Source organism: Panulirus ornatus, chromosome 59, assembly GCF_036320965.1.
Source record: "Panulirus ornatus isolate Po-2019 chromosome 59, ASM3632096v1, whole genome shotgun sequence".
Lineage (NCBI taxonomy): Eukaryota > Metazoa > Arthropoda > Malacostraca > Decapoda > Palinuridae > Panulirus > Panulirus ornatus.
Window position 1 is genome coordinate 1423662 of NC_092282.1, and position 25192 is coordinate 1448853.

Here is a 25192-nt window from a genome sequence, read left to right on the forward strand (position 1 = left end):
ACTCATGTTTTATGATGGATCATTCTTTGGTTGCATAGGCCAAGTTGTTGGAATTCTAGGACATCTTATTCACTGATCTTGTAATATTGGCCCAATGTATCTACTCCATAAATCCTTCTTCCCTTCTCTGACAGACACAATTTGATAATCTGCAGAAGTCAACTGTACCTGTCTGTACAGGTAGATTGACCCCTGATCATCGGATCTCCTAAGTCACTTATTAAAAATAATACCAAAAATACAACCTTTAGTCATATTTTTCAATAGCAACTTGAAATCATATCTTTTATTCTTTAACCCAGTGGTCATATTCTTGATCCTTACGATGCACAGTGTATGTGGGGAGTGACTTGACTTGCTGATGATTAAAAAAGGATAATATTATGGATTTAGGTTGTGACTGAAATTGATTTCTAGGTAAATTAAGTTGCTATAAAACCATGTTTAGAATGCTACACACACACACACACACACACACACACACACACACACACACACACACCAGAAGTGGACAGTGGATAGGACTTCAAGAGGTGTACAGTGGACAGGACTTCAAGAGATTTAGTAAAAAAAAGTAAAGTATGTAAAGAAATTCTTTTATAGTATGCGAGTGGAAGATTATTGGAATGATTAGGGGCATGGTTAATGCAGACAGTACACATCAATTCAAGAGGTTTATAGTATTAGAAAGTCCTCAACGGCCCCACGAATGGAAAACTCCCTTCTCTTACTGTACAAATCTGTGAATGCATGGACAGGCACTGGTAACGATATAGATGAAACTTTAGCCAGCAAGCAATAGCAGGATACAAGAGAGCACAGAATGAGTATAGCAGGATAAGAGAAGAAGAACAAAGAAACTTTGAAAAGAATATTGTGGACAAGGCTGCTCAAAATCGAAAACTTTTCAGCAGTCACTTGTCAGTTAAGGAGCTGCTAATAAGCATACAAAATTCTGAGGAAAAATTGAGGAGGATATATTAGGAACTGAATAACCAAGTTCATAATTATTTTTGAAAGTGGAAGACACCATAGCTCCAACACCAGTGAGGTGGAATGGGGGGATATTTTGGAAAATGTTTAGAAATCTAGAAAAATGTTAACTGAATGCTAAAAGGAGTTGACCCATACAAGGATCATGGATCTGATGAAATTTCATGTGCTGAAGAGGCATGCAAAATTGCGATATATGTAAATGACATATTTGACATTGTGACTTCAGGCAGCTCTCTACTATCTGTAGATGATGCAATAATTATGAGGCCACTTAAAAGCAAAGAATCGAGTGCAAAACTTCAAGATGTAAGAGAAATAAATGAATGAACACAGGAAAGAAGAATGGAAATGCTTTCCATACGATAGATTTGGAAGAAAGTGGTAGAGGACCCAAATATAGGTGTAAGAGGGAAGATCAGATTCTAAATTAAGTGGAGAATAATTTGGACTTAGTTATGAATTTTGGTTGTTCCACGTTAGGAAGAAGATCAGAAGTATGTACAGATTATTGGCGAATATGAAAGTAGCCTCTACGCATATAAATGAAGACATTATCTATTGACGTGCTGTCAGTGGATTGAACCAGGGCATGTGAAGCGTCTGGGGTAAACCATGGAAAGTTCTGTGGGGCCTGGATGTGGAAAGTGAGCTGTGGTTTCAGTGCATTAATACATGACAGCTAGAGACTGAGTGTGAAGGACTGTGGCCTTTGTTGTCATTTCCTAGCGCTACCTCGCGCACATGAGGGGAGAGGGGGTTATTATTTCATGTGTGGCAGGGTGGCGATGGGAATGAATAGAGGCAGACAGTATGAATTATGTACATGTATATATATGTATATGTCTGTGTGTGTTTATATATGTATATGTTGAAATGTATAGGTATGTATATTTGCGTGTGTGGACGTGTATGTATACACGTGTATGTGGGTGGGTTGGGCCATTCTTTCGTCTGTTTCCTTGTGCTACCTCGCTAACACGGGAGACAGCGACAAAGCAAAATAAAATAAATAAATATTATCTAAAGGCAAATAGAAAGGAAAGACTTAAAAAACTAAACCTTCTTACCTTAGAAGAGTAATGAATAGATATGATTATGCTGTTTGAATGTATGAAGGGGCTTGAAGAAATAATGAAGAGCAATGTAATACATTATGGCACCCATGCAGCATCCCTAGGTTTTGGGAAGCAGATTTTGTGAAATAGAATACGTAGATGTTAGGAGAGAACCCTGAGGAACACCACTGTTGACAGGGTAGGGGGGAGTTGTTGCACCGCTATTGACAGGGTAGGGGAGAGTTGTTGCTCCAGCATCGATTCCCACTGAATGTAAGTTCATGTGAGTGTGGGTTTCAAGGTGGCATTATAGGGGTAGTTGGTTTAAAGAACCAATCTGGTTAATGCAAGTAAAAAGTTATAGAACCATAAATCATAGGGATGCAAATAAAGCATATTTCTGCCCTGAACAGATTTATTTTAAGTTTTCCATTCAGAAGCTCTAAAGCTTTACATGATGGAACTAAGGCTTTTAATTAATTACTATGAGGCAATTATACATACTATGAGGCAATTATACATAATCATATATAAATCAGTATTTTTTCATCAAATTAAAATTCACAAAAAATTCTAGTTAACTAAGCTATTTAGAAATAGAATAAGTATTATACAAACTTTGCAATACATCATTACAAAGTGTGTGAAGGTCTGGACATTACACAGTGTATGTGCGTCTGTACATAGTCCATGTACATCTCAACATCAACACTTACTCATTATGTATACATTATGGCTTGAACAGTGACCAGTCATACAGGATATACATGTGAGATCCTTCATGCCAATTGGTTAATCTGCTATCTGTTGGCATATTTCATAACAGTCATTGCTTAATGCTACGTCACTTTTATGAGTTCTAAATGCTAATTGGCCCAGTCATCAACTGGGTCTTTATGTGACAATCATATCAGTATATGCTGATTGATTACCTCAAAGACTGATTGCTGTATTTCATTATTACCATGAATTCTGCTTGACAGTAGGCCAAGACCTCTGAATCAAAATGATGTAGGAACCATTTAGCAACTAGAGACCCTATGTCTAACCTCAAAAAGTCACATGGTTTAAAACTTTCACACGTTCATTTGCATAATAAGCTTTTACCTACACCACAAAAAATAGAAAAACATTATTATCTGCATATTAGAGGAGAATATATATATATATATATATATATATATATATATATATATATATATATATATATATATATATATATATTTATATATATATGACAGCTAGAGAATGGATGTGTGCGGATGCAGCTTTTCTTCGTCTGTACCTAGCGCCAAATTGGGAAACATCGATCAGGTACGAGATATATATATATATATATATATATATATATATATATATATATATATATATATATATATATATATATATGCCATCTTGTACTCGTATACACAAATGCTTCAGCAAGCACAGGGTTATGTATTATTCTTATCAACATTCCTGTAATATCACAGAATATATCTAGATGGAAATCTTTGCTGGAGTCACAAGGCAAAACACTCAGTGTATTTGCTCAAATTTGCTATTTGTCTCATGATTAGGGAACTAAATTTTCAACTTTTTTTTTTTTAACAATGCAGTTCCTGCCTAATGATCTTCCAATTTGCTGTATTAAGAGCAAATCCATATACTTTGATTGAAAATTTCTGAAAAATGAAAATGCACAAATGTAGTTGTAAAATCAAATGGAAACTTCATGTAGAAAAGATCATGATCTCACTTTTGCTGTCCTTTGCTTAGATATACAGGCTGAATTCACTGTAAATGTGAGACTATTATTTTCACCAAAGAAAGTTTTTCATTCTAAGACATAACTCTACCACAGACATAAATAGTCTGATATAAACATAATAGATCTATTGTTTCCTGTTAACCCAAAAATTCTTATTCAGATTTTCCAAAGATAATTTAAGCTGCCATTTCTTTTAGCTAAACTGATTGATAGCTGCACCTTATACCATTTAGCTACATACATAAAATATATACTCATTAAAGCACACTAGATTCATCAGTACGAGACTGTTGATCTTGTTGATTGTGAGACCAAACAGGAAAAAATCTTGAAAATTTGAATGGTTTCATTTATAGTAAAATTTCAAGAGGTTTGCTCAAGAACTCTCACAGGTTGTGTAATTGTTTATATCTAATTTTTCTTGAATGTATCCTTTCCTTCTTTGAACTAAGGTAATATGTGCTTTCATTATCATCCTAGACATTCTCTAATCACAGTACATTTACTCTTGGCCTCTAACTAGTGACCTAAGCTTCAGTCCTAACAGCAGGGAGTGAGGTGTTGTACTTATAACTTCATTCCTCAAAAGACAAGTAATTCATTATGATATTTACTCCTGAATTGGTCATTTATAAGATTTATAATAATGCACTTTTTATTATATCATAACTCTGAAATCATATTACCTGCTGCCACCAACAGTGTCATAGGAGTGTTTTACATGGAGAGTTTGGCTAACCTGGCTTCACAAACATGTTGTGGAGCCTCTCATAATGGTATCTATGCTTTAAGAATGTTAGACAAGTGAATAAATTGCTGTCTACTTTTTCATGATGTCTGAAGGAGGCTGGAAATTCTCACCACGGATTTTGATGGTCAGACTTTACAGACAAAACCCTGCTAGCACTGGCACTGAAGGACCATCAAAAAATAAATGACACACACATGCATATATCAGAACACCAATATGTCTCTTGTCAAGAATGTATTAGTGTAAAACAACTACTTTTAGGAAAGCGTGACAAAGCCTTACTTAACAATACTTTTGTGCCATCCTTCAGTCTCTTATTGAAAAACTTTCCATATAAGAAAGTTTTAAAAGAGGAAATAAATAAGCAGAGGAGAAATGAACACATGAATATTAATTTAAATCAAATATTCACTCGTAACATTATATTACAATCTGTATCAAAGTTTATTAGTTCCTTTGCCCTTTATGATACATGAAGTATGGTAGATACCTCATGTGATTAGTTACAAGTCACCATGACTGCATTATAATTCCTTATAGAGTATCAGAATCTCTTCAGCTCAGATTTCTTATCAGAAATTCTGTATGATAAATTGATTACTCAAGATCAGCAAAAGAGACATATAATCAAAACTTTAAGTGCATTCCATTTTTTTTCTCCAATTTTTCTAAGAATTCCCTCTTGTAACATATTACAATTAAGGTTATACATTGTAAAAAATAATGAAAGCCCAGAGTTGGGAAGTCTGATTACCCCTGATCACTTGAAAAATTCTGTTCAAGATCTGTACCTTCCTTACAGACCAGCACCAATTCATTAATGTTTCAGTTGATTTACACTAAAAGTGAACTGGAGTAGATTCCCACTATGATTTAGATTCCCAGCATGAATATGTCTCTGGTTGGCAGATCTTTCTTCAGCCCCATGGCTGACTTCCTGCTTAAAGAATGTAAACAGAGGAATGGATGATGAAGTCATGTGTTGTGTTTGCAATGAAAGCTTCACTTCCTCTGTTCACTGTTCCTAAACACCCTTATGCTAAATCCAGTTCATCTGAGAACATACAAAGTTTGAAACCTGAGAAGATACAGTTTAAGGAATGGAGATTTTAAAATTTCTTTTTATAAAGAATGACCAAAACATTACTACAACCAGTGGATTTGTTTCTGTAAACAAGATGACGCATGCAGCATGAAGGTATTGACAAAGTAGATGTAAAAAGATACTTACAAAAACAATAGTCTTTCCAACATTCATGGCTCTTCACCTAAAATGTCCTTTATGTCAAACTTAAAAATAACATAGTATTTTCCTTGTAGTATTTCAGGGGCATGCTAATAAACTTAACTCTGGTATATAGTAATCATTTAACCCAAAACACTGACTTCCATCAGTTTAGTGCTAAGTGTTATGGTACACAGGACAAGCAGATCTCTCATATCTTAATTCCATCTAATATCTACATGAATTCTGACATCCTTTCATATTACTTGATACACTGGATTTGCATACTAAATTATGAACTTAATACAGATCTCTGTTATTATTATGGGTTAACCAGGTATTTTCATTCTGGTTGTGTCAAATGTCTGTCTGACTGGCATGCTGGAGTCTCATCTTGTAGTCTACTGGGATGCCAGGACCACCATCCAGCAATATTGACAATCACATCAATGCTACCTTCCATCACCAACACTCATACCAACTATAAGACTGTGGCCAAGACTCACTGGGTAGATACCCACAGTCAGATCCTGTAAGGATCTGCTATAAAAGCGTAGTAAGAAAAAAATGCATATTTTGCATATTCAGCCAAAGTACGCTTAAACTGGACTTTGAAGAAAAATATATACAGTTTGACTATAGGTCAAGAGCCACTCAGAAGCAAGTAAGTAGCCACAGTCTGAGTGCAGATGGGAATCTCAGTTGGAATGGCCAGTGTTTGGTAATGACAGCACAACACAAACAACTGACACAAGTAGCCACCATGAATGGAGCTTACACTTTTTTCCCCCTTTCAGTTCAGCTTCTCTTCCATTTGTAGAATACACTTTTCTAGCTTATCATTAACTTCGCAAAATTAGTGGTGCCTGACGTGTAGGTGCCAAACATACCATTGGTGGTGGTGCAGTTTAGGCTCGGCGTGATAGGTGGAGTTACAAGACCAGATGGGGGGCTGGGGAGCGTGGTGAAAGACGAGTGGCTTTCTTGCTTGATCTTAACACTTGATTGGCTGCTGGTGCTTGGGATGGCTGTTGATTGGTTGGGTTGTGGCTGAGGCTGGGGGGGTTGGGGCTGCTGCTGTTGGGGAGGTTTGGGGGCCACAGGGGCAGCTGGGTCTGTGGGGCGTCGCTCTGGCTCCTTCATTGGCTTTTCTTCTGGAAAAAATAATTAGTACCCATTACATGATGAATCAGGTGCCTTGGGCCTAATTAAGTTTTCAAGGATAGTAAGGGCAAAATTGATGTTGGATTCAACTGAGAAACAATATTTTAGCCAAAGTACTATTGTGTTCAATTTGTAAGAAAGTTGAATTGTAAGTAATGTGGGTTTTAAAAGGGAGAAAGTCCTATGCATCAGGTCTCTTAAATAACAGTATCAAGATCCAAGTAATTTCTAGATCAGAGCGAGAAAAGTGCTAAGATTATTAACAAGCTGTAGATCAGGTTAAAAAGAGAGTTGTTAGTTGTTGAGTTTTCCATCCCACTTTGTGAGCTTTATGTTACCCCTCAAAATTATACATATAGAATTTCTAAGGGATGTGGTCTTTCATGTACATCAGGGAGTAACAACTAAATAACCTGAATTTTTGTACATCAGGGGAATTACAGAATGACCAAGATACAACTGGGTCTTTTTCTGCATGTTTGGAGGGGAGTACCAGGTCAGTTGCATTATGTATCACCTGGAACCATTTTGTTATGATACTGGTCATCTTGTTTATCACCTTCTAGTATACCTGCCACTGGTATACTCTCCACTGTCATTTAGTCATGCTAAACACCTGCTATTATGTACACAAGTTAGTTACTTTATTTATTTACCAAACCATATTATAGGCACTCTATATTGTGATCAATGAAGTCTTTACGTATACAGTGAGTTATTCAACATCCTCTTATTGTAAATGCTAATGGAACCTGATGTACTAGCCCCTGAAACTTCTTTACAAATAGAAGACTGTATGTTGTTTGTACCAACTGCTGGAACCTCTTTTTAATGCAGGTCACAGATAATGGTCACTGAAACTCCCATGTACCAGCCACTGGAACTCATATACACTGGTCAATGAAAATCTTTTTACATTGGCTACTGGAGTGTGTATATACCACCCACTGGAATTTTTATGCATTTCCCATTGGAATATGTATATACTAGACACTGAAACTAGTCTGTACTACCAAACATTACCTTGATACACCAGCCTGTGGAACTTGCTTATACCAACTACTAAATGCTGTACGTTTCAGTTACTGGGAGTTAAACAGCCACTGGAAGCTACGTATGCAAATCATTGGAATGTGTATACATTTGTAACTGAGGTATGTGCATACTGGCAACTGGAATTTGTGTACACTAGGTACTGGAACCCATATATTATAATCACTAGAACCTATGTATACTATCGGTCAGAACCTGCATATTTTAACAACTCTAGTGTCCATACACCACCCATGAAACTTGAGTGTGTTGAGCACTAGAACCATGTGTTTTCCAGCCTCCAGAAGGAACATATGCTAGCTACTGTTACATGCATATATAAGCCACTGAAACCTGCATAGGTGAATCATTAACATCTGAAAATTTTAGTGAGTCGATGTAACATGTAATAGCCACTGAAATCCATAAATATCAGCTTAATGATAATAATTCTTTACTGCTCATGAAATTTGTGCATTTTCACAGACTAGATAGTAATAAAACATTCATCTAGAGATTTCACATTCATATAGTAATAATACCACATTATTAATAAGTCGTATGCAAGCTAGTACAAAAGGTCTTGCATTTTTGTCAAGTATTCCAAAAGGATGTTTTGTACACTTGGCTCATCATCAATACAACGTTTGGATACTGTTTTGAGAATATTGAGTTAAAAACAATTACTCTAGCTTCTATACCCAACTGCCTCTTCCACCTTGATTTACTGTCCAGAGCAAGTGGTATAGTAAAGTAAGGATACCTAATAAATGAAAATGTTTTACATTTATATGTTGATCCCTATAGATATATGCCATGGGACCTGCATAGCAAGTGTCAGCAAATTCACTTCTGAGTGGATTTGGAGAAATGTATATTTTGGATGAAAATATAATCTGTACCAAATTTTCAAGACAAAAGCATGTTAGCAATATTATCATTATTAGTAGCAAAAGTACTCAACTTTGCAAGGGCTGAAAGCAGTATTTCAGTTTCAGCATATCTTTCTTCTAAAAGATTTCTTTTTTAACAACATTCAAAGAACAAAATTACACTACCATTACATACCTTTACGGTTCCCTTAGTATGCCTAAACACAGATTTTCCCACATTATTATTATTATTATTATTATTATTATTATTATTATCATTATTAATAATATTATTATTATAAACAGCAGTTCAGAGTCCTCTGTTCTCTTTTTGCAGCGAAGAAGTTCATCTCATACTTTTATTGTTATTTCAGTCAATTTCTAGAAATATTTTTAACTATCTTCTGCTATGTGAATACCATACAGGTCAGTATATCCAGCTCATTTATATGAAAATATCCATGGATCTGAGGATTGGGAGTTTGATTTTATAGGAGCTAATAACAGAAAAATATATATCAAAAAATGACTTATAAGTGAAGTTTAAACAGAATCTGAATAATTTTGTTATTTGTTTACAAGATTTTGTTGCATGATAATCCTTATTTCACCTTGTAACACTGATTAAACCATAAAGCCTTCACTTAACTTCTTCCCAATTCTTCATCTTGGCTCCTCTTCCCAACATAGGTTTCTCTTTTACCCTTCAGCTGTGCCCTTCCCTTTCTCCTCACCTGGAGTCTTCTTGTCCTTGTCTTTCTCTTCAGTACCCTCCTCTGTTTTCTTGTTCTTGGGCTTTCGTTTGCGGCTCTGAATGGAGTCCTTCCGCATCTGGAGAGGTCGGTTAATGCCATGAAGCTTATAATAAAGACCACATGCATTGCACACTGGCTCACCTGCAGAAGAAGAGATCATTTTAATGGTGCCATTGCTGCATGCAGAACTGTACCTTCAACCACAGCAACATAAGATACAATCATTTTCAAATTCCATCATTCTATCAACCATCTAACTCACCAGCACACACTGTAGTTCATGTTTTTAATGCCAAATAAGATTCAGGGGTACAAATGTTATTTTGGGACCATGAAGTTCTGTAAGTAAGCTTTGAAGTAAATGCATTTAATATACTGGTATTTCTATATTGTTTGCCTTTTTCATTACATTACAAATTTTCTTTAAAGTCCCATTATTCATCATATTTTTCATGGTGAATGGTTCTGGGGTGCAAACGTTTAGACCATTAAATTCTGTTAGGTTTTGATTTAAGCATGTATGTAAGAGAACTGTTACAGTGAAAGATATCAGTATTTCCACCATGGAAGAATGAAGAGTATGGGGAGACTTGATCACAATCTTCACGTTTCTAAAAAACTTTGGTGTCAATATAGTACATTTCTTCATAAAATAATATGAAAGAAAGAAACAGTGGTCATGAAGTGAAATGCGAATAGTGATGACCCCACCCCCTCCCCGTAACATGTAAATAGGTAATGACAAGTAAACAAGGACAGAGTAACTAGTTACCTTGTCAAGAAGGCTGTTGTATAGAGCGAGAAGAAATGCTGTTTTAGTGTAAGTGTTGGGTGATTGGAATAATCTAAGCAATAAAACTCAATACCAGCAGTTTACAAATGTCTAAAAACTTTCTTAACGTTAAAGAGATAGGGTACAAGAAGTGTAAACTGTACAATGAAGTAATTAAAAATAGTAAACTGCACTTGAGGTAGACCATCGAAGTATGAGTTATCGAGTCCGTAGAGTTAATGAAATTGGAACCCTTGGGGGAAAAAAATGGGATCCTGAGTGAATGGTTGCGGTTGATGTCAGTATGAGATTTTATGCAGTTCAGTTATTCCCCGTGGACGCTGTTGAATTTTGATATGACGAACCAGTTTCACATGTTAAAACTTTTCTTTATATAATTAATACAAGAACCAATTTTAGGTAAGGAAAAATACACATTGCGCAAACATAATTGAAGTTATGTTAGCCTCCCAGGTACCATGAGCTCCAGGCCTCCTATTGCACCATACATAAGAGCCACTACTGCGGCTGTCCAGTCATTGTACGTGAATGGTGGTGTAGCTGAAACAGCTGGTGACCTGCTTATTCTATACGTACATGCAAAGTTGTTTTTTTTTTTTTAATGCCCATATTTTTGTTGATTTGTCTGCTGACAGTCTGTCTTCTTGTCTGTATGTTAAGGAGAGTTGTCGGCGACGAGGCAGAGCTAAGGTTATAGGGTGTCTAATTGGCCACAGAAGCTGAGTTGGCCTCGCGACGGAAGTATTGGTGTGTCAGGAGTTCCTTATCCAAACACCGTTTATATGAGGTCACCGTCCGAACTCGAGTCTGCGAACCGCTCGTGCCACAAGCAGGGTTACCTTACCCGCCTCAAACTATTCATAGATTTAACTTCTGATTCTCCAAAAAACAGAAACTATAACTTAACATCGCAGCAGAGAACAGAAATAACAGACGAACTTGGAACCTGCTGTGTAGCCTGTATCAATAAATCATCTTCCACGAACATTTAAGCGTTTAATGTACTTCACAATAATTTGCTACCAGCCGGCCCTTGGAAGAATGTACAATATTCTAGGTTGATATCTAAGATGAAGAAGCCTTTAACTATGATCAGTATCTTTTCACAAGTAGTGGATACACATTTGTAGCTAACCGTTTTATTTCGAATAAGACCAAGTATATTATTTTCAACAGAATTTATATTTGTATTTTAGATGAGACGGCAGGGCAACTGAGGCCCTAATCAAAGCCATTCCACTGACGCTATATATATATATATATATATATATATATATATATATATATATAATGTTGGAAAGGATCACAATTTTGCGCGTGATCAAGATATTCCATTTGAACAATCGCATGTTTACCAAATAGCGTCCTAGCTTCGTCTCTTCGATATATATCAACTGACTTATATTTCTCTCTTGTTTCCCCTGATGTGATTATTACGCGAAAATGCTCTTGGGAAGTTATCGTGTTTCATTTTCCCCGTGGACTCATAGAAATATATATACATATATATATATATATATATATATATATATATATATATATATATATATATATATATATATATATATATATATCGACCAATCCCTAGGGATAGACGAACAGCTGGATTGACTGTGGACCGACTGCCGTAACCATGATCTGAACCTATTAGTGTTCGACCCTGGGCTTCCCGTAAATACGTCACGGTCAGGAATGCTACCCGCTTCATAACTAACAATTGGAATGATTGACCAATAATTATAGCTGAAACACCGAAGTTACATTTAGAAATAGGCTTTATAAACAATAAACTTCGCCTCAAGTTCATGCCCGACATTTTTTTGCGCCTCCATAGATACAAAGTTTAAATTATGATTTTACTCTTTCTCACATTAATCTACATTTCTGATTTTTTCTTCCCGTCACAAACACTCGTCTGTTGCTCTTTGCAGTCGTTAGTTCTTGTATTCTATTTAAAGCACGAATATCTACATGATTTTCTAAATACTTCCAGACCGTATGTGACTGTCGAGTTGTGAGACTCAAGAATGTGCTCAACAAAAGCACTTGATTGTATTAACGTCAACCTACAACCTTGCTTTCAACCTACAATCTTGCTTTGAATAAGCTGTGTTTATGAGAGCTGTTATTGTGAAAGGCTAAGAGACCATCAATATTTCCACAGTGGAAGAATAAAGTGTACGGGTTGACTAGATCACAACCTTCACGTATTTAGGCCACTTTGGTGATGAGTGCATTGAAAAAAAAAATGCTCAATCAAACCTTCACAGTATCGTGGTGGGGAAAGTGAATTTTTTCATGAAGCACACTGACTCCAATGATGAACTTAGCAACGGAAAGAGTTCAGTCAACCCCTCCTCCCTCCTGCACTCATAGTCTGACCAATGAAGATGGTCCACTCATGTATCCTCGTAATGAGTGATCTGATGTGTGTGAGTGTAGCGTTACCGGCAGGTACTGCTGAGATGAACCATGTCACAGGGTCATCAGGAGAATGCCAAGAAACCTATACAGTCACAATTACGTCAGGACCAAATAACTTCCTTTTTTGAAAAGAAGTGAAAAAAGAATTGAAGTGAAAAGAACGAATTTGATTTTATTTCCACCCTTATCTGAACCTGGGGAGAGGAATTCCTTACCTTACAGTTGTACATTCACCTCCATTGTTATGGCTCCAGAGGTAGTGTCGCTGTCTTCGACGTACACTGCCGACCCTAATACTCAAGGACACCCGATCTAACGTTTTCTGAATGACCTTTCAGTACCTTTGCCCTACTCTGAGACCTCTCATGACCTAGGTCTCTGTTAACTACCCTTCATGATTTAGGTCCACAATATTAACCCGTCATAACCTAGGTCTCCATATTGACCTGTCATAACCTAGGTCTCCATAATGACCCGTCGCGACCTTAGTCATTCCTGTGACTCGTCAAGATTTAAGTCTCGGTAACCAACCCCTAGTGACTAGGCCTTCACACGTGATCTGTAATAACTCCATCCCCAACTTGCAGGCCACCGTAACATCACCACCTGTTTGGATCTTCTTTTCCCCAGGTGGCTCAGCATAAACTACTTTCAGCAATGGTCCAACATGACATGAGGCGTTGTCACACTAGCACTTTTTGTCATCTTATTTTTACGCCGTTTAGAAAAAAAAAAAGTCAATTTCGCGTCCCATCCAGCAATACGAAATGGTTTGTGTTTTTCCCGAAGTTTTAATCCGAGGTCTTTGTCAAGATCTATACTTCTGAGTGCAAATTTTAATCTGAATAAAATATATATTAGTTTTAAATAATTATTGATATATATGAAATGATAAAGTATTTTACATATTATCGAAAAATATAGATAAAATCTATTACATTGACTTTGATATATAATCATAAAAATCTCGCTTGTTTTGTTTACATCTATTCTATTTGAGAACAACTGGACTGTAGTCACTTGCACGGCCTTCGTCGTAGCATTTAATCCAGGTGTGGACTTGCCAGTCTGAGGAACGCATTAGTGAATATGTAAGGTCTTTCTTCCTTGTTTATGTGAGCGTAAACGAAATGACCGATCCGTCGCTTATACTGGCATGTGTGACATAGCATGCGAAGAAAAATGACGGAAATCAGGAATTTGTGTAATATTGACGCAAGAAATGCCAGGAAGACGCTGCATTTAGGTCTTCATCCGGGAGCCACATGACCTTATTGTCCAATATTGACATCTTGTGACTAGTCCTCATCAGGATTTCATCATTATCTGACCCCATCAACAGGCAAGTATTCATTCCACCATTACAGTGTCTAATTTCAAAGTTTGAAGGGAAATACTTCCCACAACAGTATCATTTACTAACACATCCCACAGTTGTATCCTGTCTATACACTTTCACCAACTGTATCTTGTATAAATATTTCCGGCAACTATATCCTTTACAAATATTGTAATAAATGTATCCTTTATGATTACTTCCAAGAATTGTGTATGATATAAATCAAAACTCGAACTTTTAATCAATTACAGACAAATAAAGCAATGATTTGGACCTCTGTTGTTTATACTTAGGTCACGAGGTTTCAATAACACGATGGATGAACCTAACTCTTCAGGTAGCGTCAGTTCCTACATACACCTCTCTTATGAGAGCCTTCAGATTCTAGTCCACAAATGATGTAAATAATTCCAAGAGGCCAGACCAAACTTCCAAGTGTTGGGTCTGCAGTCTGTCTCACGTCCCAGCAAAATATAATATGAAAACAATTCCAAGCAGGAACTAATGTGCGAGAGGTTGTTTGGGTTGCTCCTTACCATGTGTAGACTTTCCTGGGAGGCAGGAGCAAGTGGCAGCCTTCCGTGGCAAGTGTGCTGATAGGAAGGGTTAGTGGCAGCCTGCCACGCCAGGTGTGTTGGTAGGAAGAACCAGGTGTGTTAAAGACATGGTACATATATAGAAGGTTATGAAGGCGGGGCAACACGAATGTAAAAAACTCTTCCAGTGAAACACAAATTGCAATTACTGGAATCTTCAACAACAACAGCTGATTAGATGTTAAATAGATCCGTACCTTCCCTGTACCTCCCACTTGTGGCACTGTCCAGGCAGGGAAATCCAGGAGAATAGCAGTCAGTGGTAACAGGGTATTAGATATAACACTGAAGGTTTAATGAACCCTGTAACCGAGAGAGAGAGAGAGAGAGAGAGAGAGAGAGAGAGAGAGAGAGAGAGAGAGAGAGATGCACCTTCATTGTTACGTCGCCAGAGTGTGGTAGTGGTGGTACCGCAATTGGAGCACATGAGACCCATTCTTCTGGCCGAGGTCTGGAAGGAGAACCCGTCCTGAAAGAGAGAGAACATGACCATCAGCTAAAGCTAGTGTCTGATGATATCTAGTCAGCTGGACAAAACTAACACTGTCGTCACTAGTACCTCCGGGAATCACATATACAACACGGTTGAAAGTGGCGGGACCTCGATCGGTAATGTTTTCTCTTTGTACCTGGATGCTTTTGAGATGGGCTTGGTATGAGGAACATCTTTTTAAGATTGTGTCGACAGTAAACTCTTTTACTAAGACCATTTTCATGAATAAAGCAACACTGTATGATTGTCTTCCCATATGAAAAATGAAAACATCACTCAGGGTATCAGTCAAGGGAGTTTGATATAAAATCGTCAAATTTTCGATGCTGGTTTTGCACAGAATTATTCCCCTATCGATATCGTTAATACCAAGGTTAAGGAAACACAATGCCTGATGCTTAGGTCAGGTTCTGGAGAACACTGATCCAACATGATTTGTTAACATTTCAAGAGCCACTAGGTTTCTGCCTACAGCTGCTCTCAGTCATCTTTCTTGCATAGTGACTGATAATAATGCTTTACCTGCCACTACTGACACAGTTTCTTTCAATCCATCTCTCTTCGCTCATCCCTGTCACACGGCCAGATCATTCCCTGGCCCTCTGATCAGCCTCCGCGCTCACTCTGCGCTGCTTCCACAGTTCATTCAAGCTGTTACTGTCGACACTACCAACCCACCTCGCATCACATGATATGCTCACATGTCGTCTGTTCCTGTGATATGCTCACATGTCGTCTCTTCCTGTGGTATGCTCACATGTTTGTTCCTGGCGGGCGAGATTACCTAAGCTGTATACATTCATCTGTATTGAATTAATAAGAGGAGATAATAAGAACGCAAGTTTAAGCAGAGTGTAATAGATCGTAGGTTGTAGATATGATGTATGTTACATACGGTGTATGACATGTATGGTGTACGAGGTATATGTTGTATGGCATCTATGGTTTATGATATGAACGGTGTACATATGTTATGTATAGGATGTACGACATGTCTGGCGTATGGTAAGAATGGTGTGTATGACATGTACAGAGTACGACATTCATGGTGTATGTATAATGTATGAAAAGTACCATACATATGTATGGTATATGATATATATGGAGCATGGGATGTATGATGAATATAGTGTATGCAGTGTATGGGAAAAGATTTTTTTATCGAATTAAAGAATATTCAAATAAATTTCTACTTTTCCTAGCCATCCATCTGCCTTTCTCACATGACATCTTTGAGGTTATTTGTGTCTGTTTAAGCAAATAATGATTCAAAAACTTGAACCTAAAATAGTAAACACGTGAGAAGCAATTCCTCAAGGCAATATTGACTAGACATGGAAATTGTTGATAATGTGATATTTAATCACTAATATCTATAATTTTGCTCGTTGTATATGCAACTTAAGTCTTCCACTCCATAGATTTATTACACAATAATTATTTTACCTGGGAACTTAAACGTAGAGGTTGTTCATTACATTTATCTCGACAGGTCCTGGGTTGGCCTGCCGTTGCCTGCTAGGTACGAGTGTTCTCACTATCTCGTACGGAGAACCAACCATACCCTAACACACGTCTCGCCCGCCACTACATAATGTCACTCTTGGTGAGTTTTATCTTTTGTTCTTTGCCTTTTGTAGATATAATGTAGTGCTGACCTCGTCCTCTGGCCACATGTGGCTACTGGTTGCTCACTAGCGACTTCTTCAACTACGTTTCATCTTGTGCCACACATATACGTATTTAGGAATCATACATTAATTACTCGTTATGTAAAACCTATATGTCTTACGAGAGGAGAGAGAGAGAGTTAATGTCTCCTACTGAGAGTGCCTTGAGATAGGGCCAAGCGTGGCCAGGGAGGCCAGCACTCACCAGTCTCCTGGAGTGTTTGATGAGCGGTCTGTTGATGCCATTCATCTTGGTGTAGAGACCGCAGGCGTTGCACAGGTAGTGGCCGGTCGCATCGCGTCGCCAGAGGGGCGTCTGGACCGCTCCGCAGTTGACGCATTCCCGACTCTCGGCGCAGAACTCGCTCCCAGGGTAGTCTGCCAGGAGAGAGAGAGAGAGGGGGGGGGGGAGGAAACAGTGATTTATATCTTGAGTTCTGAGATCTGCTCAGGAAGGGTAGAGGAGCAGCCGGCTCTACGTCTCCCTTTTGCCTCCGTAGGTAAGAGTTGGCTGTCTGGCCGGCTGGCCATGTGACAGACGTCTCCTGATGGAGTCCCTCCCTCCAGCCACATGACCAGAGGCCGTCACTACAGGGAAGCTTACCAGAGGTTACAGATCTCAGTATGGCACTCCAGCACGTCTCAGATGTATGGTGTACCATATGTATTGTGTGTGGTATGTATAGTGTGACATATGTATACTTTATAACACGAGTAGTGGTACCTAGATATCAGAATGTATCGGGTGATGAGGGGGGGGGGGATACTGAGGTGGGGAAATATGTGGTGGTGCGGGAGAGAGAGAGAGGGGGGGGGGGGTAAGTATGTGAGATTACAAGAGGCGTGAGGGCAGTGCACACATCTGGGGATGGCACAAGTGCAAATGATACAGAAGGAAGCCTCACTTGACCTGACCCAGCCAGGTCAGGAGAGGCAGAGTTCCTTAGATTTTCACTCGGTTTAACTCCAGACTTTCCGTCATACCTCACGTCCTACCCTGGATCACACACACAGACACACACACACGTCATCCATTGCGTGAACATCCACCACCACCACAGTTAACAATCATCCACCACCATCACAGGTACAACATCATCCACCACCACTGGTACAACATCCACCCCCATCACAGGTGCGCCGTCATCCAACACCACAGTGACACAACCATAATTTATGACCACAGGCACAGCATGACACCTGGGTACCCCCTGGGGAAGAGCAGGTGTATCGTGTTGCCACACTGATTCAGGGAAACATCTCGTAAATATACTATCATTGTTGGCACAACCTGCAGGTCCATCTTGTTGGTGATACACGTGGTACAAAATGTGTCAGGCATCAACAAGATGGCCGGGCCTGCCCGCCCGCCTGGTCAGTAGCTTATTATGTTCTCCGTGGCAGACGTTTCCGGCCAGACTCTGAGCACACGTGAAGACATGAAACATGAGACTATCTCTGCATCGCACTCAACAAGCTAGCAACTACAAACCCTCACTCCATCATGCAATATCGGTGTGGCGTCAGCCTCTTATCAGCAGACTGCATGTTGGCTGATAACGGCGCGGTGGACCGGAAGGTCGCCCATCCCTCGACCCGCCGCCGACGGGCTACTCCCCACCCGGCCCGCCAGCCTCCATCAACAAACATGGGCGCTCTTACTCACACGAGGGGGAACACCCTCCCTCAGGGTCCTCCCCCTCCCCCAGGGTCATCATTCTGCCCCAGGGTCATCATCCTATCCCAGGGTCCTCACCCTCTCCTAGGGTCCTCGTCCTCCCCCAGGATCATCCTCCTTCCCAGGGTTCTTATCCCCCCACCCCCCCAGAATCCTCACCCCTCCCTCAGGATCTTCACCCTCCCTCGGGGTCGTTAATTTGCTGCTGCTGGTCCTCATGTGTGATCCTCCACTGGGCCGGGTCTTCTCTCTGTACCTCCACTGGGCCGGGTCTTCTCTCTGTACCTCCACTGGGCCGGGTCTTCTCTCTGTACCTCCACTGGGCCGGGTCTTCTCTCTGTACCTCCACTGGGCCGGGTCTTCTCTCTGTACCTCCACTGGGCCGGGTCTTCTCTCTGTACCTCCACTGGGCCGGGTCTTCTCTCTGTACCTCCACTGGGCCGGGTCTTCTCTCTGTACCTCCACTGGGCCGGGTCTTCTCTCTGTACCTCCACTGGGCCGGGTCTTCTCTCTGTACCTCCACTGGGCCGGGTCTTCTCTCTGTACCTCCACTGGGCCGGGTCTTCTCTCTGTACCTCCACTGGGCCGGGTCTTCTCTCTGTACCTCCACTGGGCCGGGTCTTCTCTCTGTACCTCCACTGGGCCGGGTCTTCTCTCTGTACCTCCACTGGGCCGGGTCTTCTCTCTGTACCTCCACTGGGCCGGGTCTTCTCTCTGTACCTCCACTGGGCCGGGTCTTCTCTCTGTACCTCCACTGGGCCGGGTCTTCTCTCTGTACCTCCACTGGGCCGGGTCTTCTCTCTGTACCTCCACTGGGCCGGGTCTTCTCTCTGTACCTCCACTGGGCCGGGTCTTCTCTCTGTACCTCCACTGGGCCGGGTCTTCTCTCTGTACCTCCACTGGGCCGGGTCTTCTCTCTGTACCTCCACTGGGCCGGGTCTTCTCTCTGTACCTCCACTGGGCCGGGTCTTCTCTCTGTACCTCCACTGGGCCGGGTCTTCTCTCTGTACCTCCACTGGGCCGGGTCTTCTCTCTGTACCTCCACTGGGCCGGGTCTTCTCTCTGTACCTCCACTGGGCCGGGTCTTCTCTCTGTACCTCCACTGGGCCGGGTCTTCTCTCTGTACCTCCACTGGGCCGGGTCTTCTCTCTGTACCTCCACTGGGCCGGGTCTTCTCTCTGTACCTCCACTGGGCCGGGTCTTCTCTCTGTACCTCCACTGGGCCGGGTCTTCTCTCTGTACCTCCACTGGGCCGGGTCTTCTCTCTGTACCTCCACTGGGCCGGGTCTTCTCTCTGTACCTCCACTGGGCCGGGTCTTCTCTCTGTACCTCCACTGGGCCGGGTCTTCTCTCTGTACCTCCACTGGGCCGGGTCTTCTCTCTGTACCTCCACTGGGCCGGGTCTTCTCTCTGTACCTCCACTGGGCCGGGTCTTCTCTCTGTACCTCCACTGGGCCGGGTCTTCTCTCTGTACCTCCACTGGGCCGGGTCTTCTCTCTGTACCTCCACTGGGCCGGGTCTTCTCTCTGTACCCTGAGGTTTGCTCAGGTTGTCATCATGCTCAGCCTTTACCGGGACGATCTGTCACTACACACAAGCTTCCCTTTTTCTTTGTCTCCTTATTCGTCTCAGACGTACAGTACGTCAGACTCTAATTTCGTTTCTCCTTCTTTCCTCTCTACCCTGACGTATGTTGGGGTTCACTTTGTACGTGCTCGTCCCCCCAGAAACGCTCTGTACTCCTCGGGCATTTTCACCTGACTTTCTAAAGGTATATTTGATGTTGAACTGATATCTGAAGAATATTCACAGCCAGTTCACCAAACACATTACGTAGTTCAGAACATCGCGTTGCCCTTGCAACATGACCACCGGAATTCGTAGGGGAACATGTGACCTCTCTCTCTCTCTCTCTCTCTCTCTCTCTCTCTCTCTCTCTCTCTCTCTCTCTCTCTCTCTCTCTCTCAGCGTACAAGGCAGTGGGTTAATCTCCCCTGCTGAGGAAACAAACCCGTCGACGAAGTCGGGGGGCGTGGAAGCGGCAGGTGGAAGGGGGTGGGACAGTGGGACGGTATCATACAGCAAATGGAAGGGGATGGGACGGTATCATACAGCAAGTGGAAGGGGATGGGACGGTATCGTACACTTGATGATGAAGTGTTCACAATTGAAGATGCGAAACTTGCGCCATTTCCTCAGAAGGAACCAATACTTCCCAGACCCAGCTAGAAACTTCTCCACACAGGCCCCTTATTCTTGGCCTCCTCCCCCACTCCCATCCTTCACATCCCTCAATATCTTATACTCCAGCAAACTTAGTCAACAGCTGACGCGGCTGACGGTGGATGTCGCGTCAGCAGGTGGTCAGCGGAGTGTCGCCGAGGTCATGATGACCTGAATGAACCCCCCCCCCCTCCCCCAGCAGGTCCGTCACTCCCCTCACCTCCCGGACCCCCTCCCCCCCCAGCAGGTCCGTCACTCCCCTCACCTCCCGGTTCATCTGTCCTCCCTGGTCATGTTATCACCCGGATCTCATCTGCTTCAGGTGTCTGCCGAATTTATCTGCCCAAGATTAGTTTTGTGCTCGCGGGATCACCTGTCATCTGGTCTGGAAGGTTTAAACACCGCATATTTTCCTCGGTACCTGAACCCTACTTAGATGGATGTGTGTTGCGTCCTTGTGTCTCCTCTGGTAACTCATGTGTCCTGTAACTTCCACCTGTATCTTGCATGGCTTGTAACTCTTACCCACGTCCACGTAACTCTCCAACCTTCTCTCTCCTGTACCTCTTGGTGTTGTGAGCTCCATCCTGCGTCCTGTACCTCCCACCTCCAACATTCGCATGTCTTCACCCTGGCCCTCTCACTCGCCGGAGCCGCCCCGCCTGTATCCTGGAGATGCTGCCAGCGCTGCGTTACCCTTCCCTCCCTAGAGTCCCCAAGCTGACCCGTGCATCTACAGCATCAGCCACCAGGCGGTCGTCACTCGTCACTGTGTCGTCTACAGGCAGGAGGAGCGCCGTCAGCAGCTGCGTCAGGAGAGTGCTGACGACTTGCTGACGAGGCTCCTTGGGGCACGAGCCGCCTTCCAGCTTCTTGCTGCTCTGGGTTAGGGAACTCCCCACGGCCTGGGACGGGAAGCTCTGGTTGTAAAGATAGTGAGAGGCTCTGGAGACGAAAGTACATTATTCCTAGATAGACGGAGAGAAGGAACACAAACCTCGTCACCAATACCAGTCATATGAAGCCTGTATGTACAGGGCAACAGACGTGACAAACAGTAGCAGGCGGGGTCATCAGAGGACTGCGTAAATAAAACGTCTGATTCTGATTGTTTTGGATCGTCTACTGTTTGGTCTACTACAGAAGCACACGGTGGGAGTAAGAGTCCACTACCCACAACTATCAGATGAGAATATTATGAATATAAGAAAGGCAGAAACTACTGGTAAACACAACTGATCAGATGAGATTATGATTCACTTTGGTTAAGCCGGGGTTCGTATCCCACCCTCAGGGCGGGTACAGCACACATGGCTGCAACACTTGGGTGGCTGGACGCACTACACGTCGCTGTCCTCTTGTCAACATACTTCACCCAGTCAGACATTTCGTGACTGGCAGCTTGATGATCCGTGTGATGACGTAACTCGACTGGAAAAAGGAAATACTTCAATATTTACGATCTTGTTGGCTCCGGGATATGTTGATATACTTTATTTCCAAAGAGAATAATGATGAAGCCTGTGCCAAGGGTCAACCAGCTGACCACCAGTTCTGAGACATGAAGAGTCTGAGTGACTTGAAAGGTTGATAACACTCTGGGATGACCTGTGCTCTTCAGTATTCTGACTCGCCACACTGTGGACTGACCACAACCACACGACACATTACCCGCTGGCTACACTGCTGCCTTCACTGGTGTGTTCCTGCGCCTCACTCTCCCTGGCCCGTCTCGGACCCATCCGGCACCTGTTATTACTGAACCATAACAGTTCACTTGCGTTGTAATAGATTGATGGAAACGATTTCACAACACGAGTAACCTCAGAGAGAGAGAGAGAGAGAGAGAGAGAGAGAGAGAGAGAGAGAGAGAGAGAGAGAGAGAGAGAGAGAGACTTTTCCTACAAAAGTTGTGGTTTTAGTGGCAAGAAAATACATGAACGTTACCAGGAGAAGCAATACCTCGTGTGGCACAGCCTCTTGACTACATACACTAACATCATAATGAATCAAGAGGAGAAAGCGAGTTTCACGTGTATTGTCAAGTCAGAAGCATCACGTGTGATGATCATATTACGGAAAAGGCAAATGTTGGAGAAGACGAAAGCCATGCAGAAACGTCGCATCCCGCGTCGTGGAACCACGACTCTGTAGCGGCCACGTCATGACTACGCTTGTATATGTACTGTTAAGTGAACTACACTTTCCATAAACGTCATAGTCTACGTACACAATGTACACACAGTTCGATGAGGTACAACATACGTATGGAACCCTGCGTGAACCGTACTATGTATCCTCATACCACCACACACTACCCACGTCTTGTCGTGGTAGAGAACCATGCAAGAGACACGGATGGTGGTACGGTACAGGACTAAGCTAGACACACACGATGACAGAAGACCAAAGTAGAATATATGGTGGTAGAGAAATACGGTCGACGCAGAGATGGGGTAGAGAACTGAAATTGAGACACGAATGATGGGAGAGAATCAGAGCAGACGGAGAGATAGCGGTAGAGACCCATACATAACACACCGATGGGTGAAAAAACTAAAACGTGTTAATAGAGAACCACAAAAATGGTGGCGGGCAACTGAGCTGTACATATAGATGGAGATTAAAGATAGATAGTCAAGTAGCAGATGATGGTTGAGATCCACTCCCGCCTCACACGCGGTCAACGAGCCTCACACGCGTTCAACGAGCCTCACACACGGTCAACGAGGACCAGCTACGCCGGTACTACAGCGCGGATCCTACTGCCTCTCCGACGAGTGCACATCAACAGAAGGCTCAGTTAAAATCTGGGTCAGTAGGACGCGTGGTTATCACTTACGCTGGGACACGGGGAGGGGAGCCTGTTGCTATTTGCAGTTGGCACAGTTCTGTTGGCAGACTCGAGAAACTCCAGAAACTGATGACATGGTTAGGGAGAGTATTTGGCATCACGAAGCTGAGAATCATCATGAATAAAGGCACGGTAATGTGGTGTGGCAGGGAGGAGGTAGGATGGACTGAGTGGGGAGAAAATGGTGTAGGTGGAGTGCTTTAAACTAGCCAGGAGCAGACATGTCAGCAGACGGAAGTATGGGAGTTCAAGTTGATCATATAACGGGAGGGGCGATCTAAAACTAGAAGACAGATTGTAACAAGAATAGACCCGGATCATATTCACAACCAAGACACGTGATTCCATGCCCCCTTTACTGAATATTTACGGAGGCCGCCATGCAGGATCCATGTTAGTTCATGTCGTCATGCAGGATCCATGTTAGTTCATGTCGTCATGCAGGATCCATGTTAGTTCATGTCGTCATGCAGGATCCATGTTAGTTCATGTCGTCATGCAGGATCCATGTTAGTTCATGTCGTCATGCAGAATCCATGTTAGTTCATGAAGTCTTGCCACGTGAGAAGAGTGGGACAAATGTACCTAGACAGTGTAGCTAACCAGCGAGGATATAGCGGTTACGTATGTGCAGCGGCTGCCTCCATCATCCTAACTGAATAGAGGAACAACACAATGATAGCTCATCCCTCACTGATGTTAGGGGGATAGAATTTTGTTGTTCCCAGGGGATGGTTGTAGTTATGATGTGCAGTTCCCCAGGGGATGGTTGTAGTTATGATGTGCAGTTCCCCAGGGGATGGTTGTAGTTATGATGTGCAGTTCCCCAGGGGATGGTTGTAGTTATGATGTGCAGTTCCCCAGGGGATGGTTGTAGTTATGATGTGCAGTTCCCCAGGGGATGGTTGTAGTTATGATGTGCAGTTCCCCAGGGGATGGTTGTAGTTATGATGTGCAGTTCCCCAGGGGATGGTTGTAGTTATGGAGTCGTAGTTAGAATGTTCAGCAGCAGCAGCAGCAGTGCAGCAGGTTAGGAGTACCCTGCCTCAGTAGCCCCAACCAAGCCTTACCAACAGCTTAGGGCAGTCTGGGAGAGGTCAAGGCCAATCGACCTTGGCCCCTGACCTTGCACACGAAGAGAAACACATTAAACGTCTTCCCTGCCTGTGTACACACTTCCCTGCCTGTGTACACCCTTCTCGGCAACACCTTCCTGCCTTACGTCACTGTAATGACAACTTACACAAGTGGCTCTCTCAGCTGGAGGTGAGGGGAGGCAGGTGCTGACTCTCGCCTGGCTATACCTTCACCAAGTGTTTGTGTTGCATCAAGTTTGTTGTTCATGTGTACTAAGCGCCCGTTTGTGCTTGTTTACTCAATGCTTTGGCGAGTTGTTTGTTTTAGCATTATGATGTTTCGTGTTGTTGTCGTTGCTGTCAGAGCTGTAAGGTTGTTTGCATAGATTTGTCATTTTGTGCTACTATGGCTAGTATGGTTGTTGTTGTTGTTGTTGTTGTTGTTG

The 25192-nt window shown here is 42.2% G+C and overlaps 1 protein-coding gene and 1 long non-coding RNA gene across 4 annotated transcripts in view; one reads left to right on the forward strand and one right to left on the reverse strand.

Moving 5' to 3' along the window:
* Positions 1-2448: 2448 nt before the first annotated feature.
* Positions 2449-25192, reverse strand: part of LOC139767290 (GATA-binding factor C-like) — a 188339-nt gene continuing 165595 nt past the window's right edge. For 2 of the 3 annotated variants that reach the window (XM_071696490.1, XM_071696489.1), the window contains exons 4-7: positions 17121-17293; positions 15125-15221; positions 9580-9741; positions 2449-6931 (exon numbers count right to left, since the gene is read on the reverse strand). In XM_071696490.1, the coding sequence (XP_071552591.1) occupies positions 6609-6931; positions 9580-9741; positions 15125-15221; positions 17121-17293 (755 nt within the window). In that variant the 3' untranslated portion in view covers positions 2449-6608. The remainder of the gene's footprint in view (positions 6932-9579; positions 9742-15124; positions 15222-17120; positions 17294-25192) is intronic. The other variant, XM_071696491.1, reaches the window with a different exon arrangement.
* LOC139767291 (uncharacterized) overlaps positions 15249-25192 on the forward strand; it is an 87392-nt gene continuing 77448 nt past the window's right edge. Inside the window, exon 1 of the long non-coding RNA XR_011717032.1 lies at positions 15249-16851. This is a non-coding gene — a long non-coding RNA (uncharacterized lncRNA). The remainder of the gene's footprint in view (positions 16852-25192) is intronic.